At 33.4% G+C, this 7,118-nt stretch overlaps 2 protein-coding genes across 2 annotated transcripts; both read right to left on the reverse strand.

The window, feature by feature from the left end:
- Positions 1–1,531: 1,531 nt before the first annotated feature.
- Positions 1,532–1,993, reverse strand: LOC131067878 (cytochrome P450 71AU50-like). Its single transcript, XM_058003046.2, has one exon. The coding sequence runs from the start codon at positions 1,991–1,993 to the stop codon at positions 1,532–1,534; it is 462 nt and encodes a 153-aa protein (XP_057859029.2).
- Positions 1,994–2,002: 9 nt separating this feature from the next.
- LOC131067879 (cytochrome P450 750A1-like) lies at positions 2,003–3,140 on the reverse strand. The gene is made up of 2 exons (XM_058003047.1): positions 2,271–3,140; positions 2,003–2,143 (listed from the first exon to the last, which is right to left on the reverse strand). Exons 1-2 carry the CDS (start codon positions 3,138–3,140, stop codon positions 2,003–2,005), a joined length of 1,011 nt encoding a protein of 336 aa, XP_057859030.1.
- Positions 3,141–7,118: the final 3,978 nt, after the last annotated feature.

Below are 7,118 nucleotides of genomic sequence, written 5' to 3' on the forward strand. Positions count from 1 at the left end.
GTTGTTTGTTAGAAGCCCTTTCATTCAAATTCCCATGCAAAAGGAGTATTAGTTTTGTCATCTTGTTAGATATAAATTCCTTTATGTTGTTTATTTAGATCCTCAATATAGAAACTTGTAGATGCAATACAAAAATGACTAATATAAATAGGTTAGGGCTAAAAATTAGCCTTCGTAATTTTATACCTTATAAGAGAAATGTCATGCACAATTTCTTTCAAAATAAATTAATAATGGAAACTCTCAAATTCCTTGAAGAAATGAAAAAACACATTTTTCCACTTTGTTAATGAAGTTGAATAGGTCATAGAGAATCTACTTAAAAAGAAAGTCATGTTACATATATAACAACTTTAACAAAGACAAATATAATTAAAGCCTTTTAAAATTTTAACTTTAAATATAAAGGAAAATAATGCATGCACCCAATACCATTACAAAATTAGCATTACAATATAATTAATCTTATAAAATCACAACTCCCATAGTAACAATTTCATTCAAAGATTCCTTGCTATGAGAAAACCTACAAGCTTGCAATCAATGAAAACCCACAAAACCAAGTCTTTTAATATTGTCAACAAAGTTTACCCACCTAATACGATACAATCACCACATTGAATAATAAAATATGTAAAATAGTTAAATTCCTTGCCATCATTCAGTGATTAATTGGACTTCATATGGATTCCATTAAAATTTAAAATGAATTAATGCAAACATGTTAGTAATTACGTACAATAAAAATAATAAAATAAAATTGATATGAGAATGAAAGTAATGATTGTTTAGATTATAAATAATATATAATAATAATAATAATAATAATAAAATTTAGATTTGAAAGTATTTTAACATCTCATCAGATATTTGTTAATTTCATAAAATTAATTCATATATTACATGTCTATTCCATTCATATATAATAAAATTAATCTAAAAACCTCTAAAAAATGACACTTAAGCATTTACCCTTTTAAAAAAACTCACTAACATAAAAATAAAATCTATATGAGAACGAAAGTAATGGTTTTCTATATGACAAATATAAAATCGATATGAAAATGGAAGTAATTCTTGTTTATATTAGAAATAATATATAATAATAACAAAATTTCATTGAAAATTGTTGAACATTTCATGATAATTGTTAATTATATAAAATTAGTCAGTCAGTCTATCTATCCATCTATCTATAACATGTCTATTCGATTTATTTATCATAAATTTTATTTGCAATCTCTTCACATAAGTAAAATAAATAAAATTCATATGAAGATGAAAGTAATGTAAATAAAATTCATATGAAGATGAAAGTAATGGTTTTCAAATAATATATAATAATAAGAATTAAAATTAAAATCAAAATTAAAATCAGAAATTTTTAATATCTCAACAAATATTCTTATTTATATTAAAATGTAATATATCTGTCAATTTCACCTATATCATAAGGTTTATTGAAGAATATCTTGATATAAGCTAGTTTAGTTTAAAAACCTAAGAAAAACACGTATCCGAGAATACATGCTTAACTAGGATATTCACTAGTGAGCCTCCATTTAGGGCAGGCAAACAGCGGATGTTTTCTGGTAACAGTTATTCCAAACTCTTCCGCCATATCAACCTCGCCCTCCACAGTCCAGTCAAAGTAGTGAACCAGCTGAGCGAGTGCGAACTCACAAATAGAAAGACCCATGCTAATCCCAGGGCATCCTCTCCTTCCTGCTCCAAAGGGCGTAAAATCGAAGTCGTAACCTCTCACATCCTTATTAATGCCTATGAACCGCTCGGGATTAAACTGATGAGCATCTTCCCAAAGGCTTTCGTCCCTTCCAATCGCCCACAAATTCACAAAAAGCCTCGTCTTTGGCGGAATGAAATATTCTCCAACGCTGCAGCCTTCCATCGACTCGTGCAGGATGAGCAGCGGATCTGGCGGGTGAAGTCGGAGGGTTTCCTTCACCGCGCATTGCAAGTAGTGGAAACTCATGACATCACTCTACTTTACTCTGCGGTCTCTGCCAACTACTGATTCAATCTCCTGCTGCACTCGTGCCAACGTTGCAGGATTCTTTAGCAATTCACTTATCGCCCAGTCTAGCAATGTCACCGGTGTTTCCATTCCCGCATTTACAAAATCCTGGACACGCATAATTATATTTCCTAAAGTTTATACCCATTTCCTGGAGTTGTGAAAAGCAGAATAGATTTAAACAATTTGTAATCAGAATTGTGAAAGCCAAGACGGCGTTGATTCTCAGACTTACCAGGATAACGGCTTTGATGTCGACCCGTGACATTGCCTGGCCCTCCGTCTCAGCCATGCTAAGCATCACGTCTACCATGTCTTTAACGCGATCTCCTTCCCTAGCTTTTCTTTCTACGATGTGCTCATCGATTACTTTTTCAGCAAATCTGTCGAATATTTGGTGAACGGCCTTCATCCGACGACGGAATCCTTGCAAGTCCATCCAGTCAAGAGAAGGAATATATTCGCCAATGGGAAATGCACCGAACACGGCAAACATCTCTTCCACCATTTCTTTGAAACCATGCCCTCCATTCAGTTCGTTGTCGGAGTACGTCCTGCCAGCTAACATTCTGCAGACAATATTTTGAGTAAGGGAGGAGAGTCTCCTCTTCACATCCACACACTGCTCTCCATGCTCCCTTTCCTGCCAGATGGAGGCGATCATGGAAGACACTTCTTCCTCTCTCACAAATCTGAAGGAATCGTTTCTCTTCACTGTGAGCAGCTCCACTGTCATCAGCTTTCTCTTCTGCCTCCAAGACTCTCCATAGAGGCCAAAAGCGACGTCATTATGACCATAGCATATGTTTTTCCCTTTGTAACTGTATGGTCTGGTTGCAAACACCAAATCATGCGTTTTGAGAAATTCTTTTGCCATGGCAGGAGAAGACACCACAATAGTGGGGATGGAACCTAAACGGAGAAACATAAGGGATCCGTATTTCTTTGCCAGCGTTGCAAAAGCTTGATGTGGAAGGTTTCCCAAGAGATGGAGGCTTCCTATGACAGGCCATGGACGTGGTCCTGGAGGCAATTTCATTTTCTTTTCTTCCCTTTTCAGCTTATAGACGAAGCAGTAGAAGATGAATAAAATCCCCATTCCCATGGTGACGGCTTCATTGAGGGAGCAACTGAGGGATTCCATTCTATGAGAAAATGGAAAGCTGGAATCTTGCAATGAATGGAAACCTGCAGAGAACCCGTGTAATATACACGCGAAGGTTAACCGTGGCCCGCCAGGACACAATTCCCAAGAGTCAAAAATATCAGTACAAGGACTAAGATGAAGATTCCTCCCCCAAAAGCGACATTGGGTTGGCCACTGAAAAGACGTACCAAGAAATTCAATCTTTTCCAACAGCTAACCTTTTCAAGAAATTCAATCTTTTCCAACAGCTAACCTTTTCTCAGCCGTTTGTTATTTTCTAGCAGCCTTCATTTGGCAAATTGTCAAATACGTTCGTAGAAATTGGATACGGATTGAAATTGAATGCAAAATTTTGTAGGGATTTTCTTATACTTCACGATATCCAATAATCTGTTCGGATTTAGAATATACTAGATCATTATTTATTTCATACAAGAAATATCTAGTCATACTACAATGAATATAAATATCATAAGGTGTTGAATATGGTAGTAAGAAAATTGTTCAAGGTAAATTATAGATAGATTGAGCAAAGGTTTAATTTGTGTGATTTCATTTCATTTAAGGATTGTTTCGAGCATTTATAATAAATTGTGTAATTGTTATCAATTACATTGTCAAATTGATTTTAATAAGATTAGTAAACAAAGTTTTCGGAAATATGAGTGTGTTGTTATTGATGTCAAATTTGTTGGTATGGGAGGTTGTCAGAAACATAAGTATGTGTTGTTTGTCATTGATGAGAAGTGAAAGTTGCAGTTGTTGTGTAGTTTGTCATTGATGAGAAGTGAACGTTGTGTAGTTATGGTCATTGTTGTTGTATATGATCTAGGAATGAGTGTTCAGATGTTGTTATTGTTGGAATAAATAATTCATATATTAATTATTCACTTAATTGCATTAATTCATTAAATAATTTATTATTTAGTTAATTAACTAATTACAAATAATTAATTTATATTTATCTCCATGCATTATGCAAACTAGGAAAAACAAACTATGTTTAGATTTTCAAGAGTTTCATGCATTACTTAGTCTATTATGCTATTTGTGTATACAATATTGATTCATGCATTATGTTTCAAACTCTCAGACTATCTTGTAAACTGCACCATTTAGGGTTTCTAGCTTTAGAGTTAGCTTTCTTTATAAGGATGTCATATCCTTCATTGTAACTCAAGCAATTTCAAAGCAATTCAATCAATTTCATTGCTATTGTCTTCAAATATTTTGTTGTTCAATTCTATCTTTATGTATGACATGTATTCTTGTAGAAGATAACCACGCTTGTGGGATTTGCATTTCACGAATTCTCACATGGTATCAGAGCTCTAGATTTGAAGATTCTTGTTTTCTTTTTTTAGAGATTATTTTGCATATACAACAAATTGTTCATCTTGGGTTAATTTGGAGTGCACAATCAGTTCCAGAAGATCGAGAAAGTCAGGATCACCTTTTTTTTCATTGAAATCGGATACATAGAGTCCATTTTTGCAAGGGTTCAAAGTTCAACGACTTTCTTTGTTCAAGAGAGTACCTAAAAATTCTGAGCTTTTTGGGCCCAAAAGGACCTCACGGTTATATTTATAAGGCCAATTCCATGAATTTCATATATAATTTGCCTATATTCGGTGACAAGGGCATCTAGGGCATGATTTTCTTATTGGCATGCTTTACGAGGAACAAAAGTTCATATGGTCGTAATGCATGCACATGCATTAGTAATTGTATCAGAATTTTTTTCTAAAAAAATCAATGGGTTGGTAACAAAAAAATCTTTTGATTGCTAGGTTTTTTATTGAAAAAAAATAATCAATGGGTGCATGTTATAAAATGTTTTTTTTCATTAAAAACAAGTTCAAACATTTTACAGCAAAAGTACCTTGCATCAATTTTGATGTCAACAGTACAGTCAACATGCATGAACCTTTCAATCCTCTTTGTGCCCTAAAAGAGGTGTTATTTTTTTTGTTTTGGCCATAACTTGAGCATACAGAGGGGAAATTGGAAAAACCATATATCGTTGAAAATCTCTTTGTGAGCCCAATTCAAATATGAAGGTATTTTTTTTTTGAATTTTCTATTTTAATTTTTTTTATCCATTTGAAGTTAGAAGTTGTTGTTTGCAGTCTCGAGGGCATATCTTGTGCATCCGAACTCTGTATTTCACAAACAAGATACGGTCAGAAAGATGATTTAGATCTCTATCCAGATCTTAGGTAATTTTTTGTAGAATTATTACTACACCACTATCTCTTCCTTCCGACTTCGACAGTGCCTTTTCTAGTCCTTTTTTGCCTTTGTATGATCTGAGCTCCACTTTTCTAGTCTCAGATCTCTAGTTCTTTCCAACATCATGGAGAATAGAATTCAGATTCAGAGTACCTGTCATACCTCTCCCTTGGTAGCATTATGTGGGGGTTTCTACTGTTGGTGCTAATGCTTATTTGGTTGTGTCTTGGAGGTTCTATGTATTCAATACTTGTTCCTATGTACTAAGAAGATGCAGTGGTTGGTTACCCATGTATTTTGCTGAGATGGAATAGTTACCATATGGACACTCTTGCATTCCTATTTCTGGAGGTTTATTTTTTCAACATCATAGCAATCTTTATATGACAGAGTTTGTAGCTTCTTCATGCTTGTCTTTTGTTTCTCTTTTGGAGAGGAGTTTTGTTCCCACTGGGTTTTCTCCTTTTCTCCATTTTCGAGAAACTTGCATGTTTTTTCATGGGTACGTCATCAGGCTTTATGTTGGGAACCTTATTACATTCATCTTTGCATGTTTTTTCCTACTTCTTTATGCCTCTCTCTTAGTTGTGCATTTAGGGGGGGTGTTGGAATAAATAATTTAAATATTAATAATTCACTTAATTGTATTAATTCACTAAACAATTTATTATTTTCTTAATTAATTAATTATGAATAATTAATAAATATTTATCTCCATGCATAACGAAAACTACGAAAAGAAAACTATGTTTATATTTTTGAGAGTTTCATGCATTATATTAGTCTATTATGTTATTTGTGCATACATGACCGATTCATGCATTGTGTTTCAAACTCTACCATTTAGGGTTTCTATCTCTAGAGTTAGATTTAATTATAAGGATGTCATATCCTTCATTGTAACTAATGAAATTTCAAAGCAATTCAATCAATTCCATTGTTATTGTCTTTAATTATTTTATTGTTCAATTCTTTGTTTATGTGTGACATGTATTCTTGTAGATGATAAATGGGCTTGTGGGATTCACATTTCATGAATTCTAATAGTTATGTTGATTGGTGATAATATTGAGTGAGTATGTGGTGTTTTTAGAAGGAGACAATAGTGGAAACTTGTTGGTATATGGTGACTAATCATGCAATTACTATACACTCATAATGTATCCTCATGGGGGTTTGGGGTATAACCCCCCAAAAAGTAGGGGTTCGGGGGCATAGCCCCTGAGGAATTATTTTTTTGCCATTTTTTGTTGATAACCAGCATTGAAAAAAAAAACCAAAAAAAGGTCGGCTTTGTATGTTTCTCTAAAAATTGTACGTTATAAGAGACTTGAATGTAAATGGAATTGTAATGGTCATGCACTGTTTTGTTGGATAATAAAAAAAGATTGGACAGTTGTGTTATGTGGATGTATCCCATCTTGGGTTAACCATGTTAAATCTTTGTTTTATTTTTGTTGTGTATTTTCTTCATCATTGTGTATTTGAATCATATTATAATTTTTAATTTGCATTTGCTCCGAATCTACCTAAACCCTAACAATTGGTATCAGAGTCGTGCATTTTCTGTAAATTGGTAGAGATTTTCAAATTTGAGTGGTAGCAATGGAGAAAACCAATTCAAGGTCAAGAAGTTCAATGACTAGAATTATTAGTTATGAAAAATGTAGATGGAGGATTACCTGTATCAAAATGATCTATGTC

The sequence above is a fragment of the Cryptomeria japonica genome, chromosome 6, assembly GCF_030272615.1.
Source record: "Cryptomeria japonica chromosome 6, Sugi_1.0, whole genome shotgun sequence".
In the NCBI taxonomy this organism is placed as follows: Eukaryota; Viridiplantae; Streptophyta; class Pinopsida; order Cupressales; family Cupressaceae; genus Cryptomeria; species Cryptomeria japonica.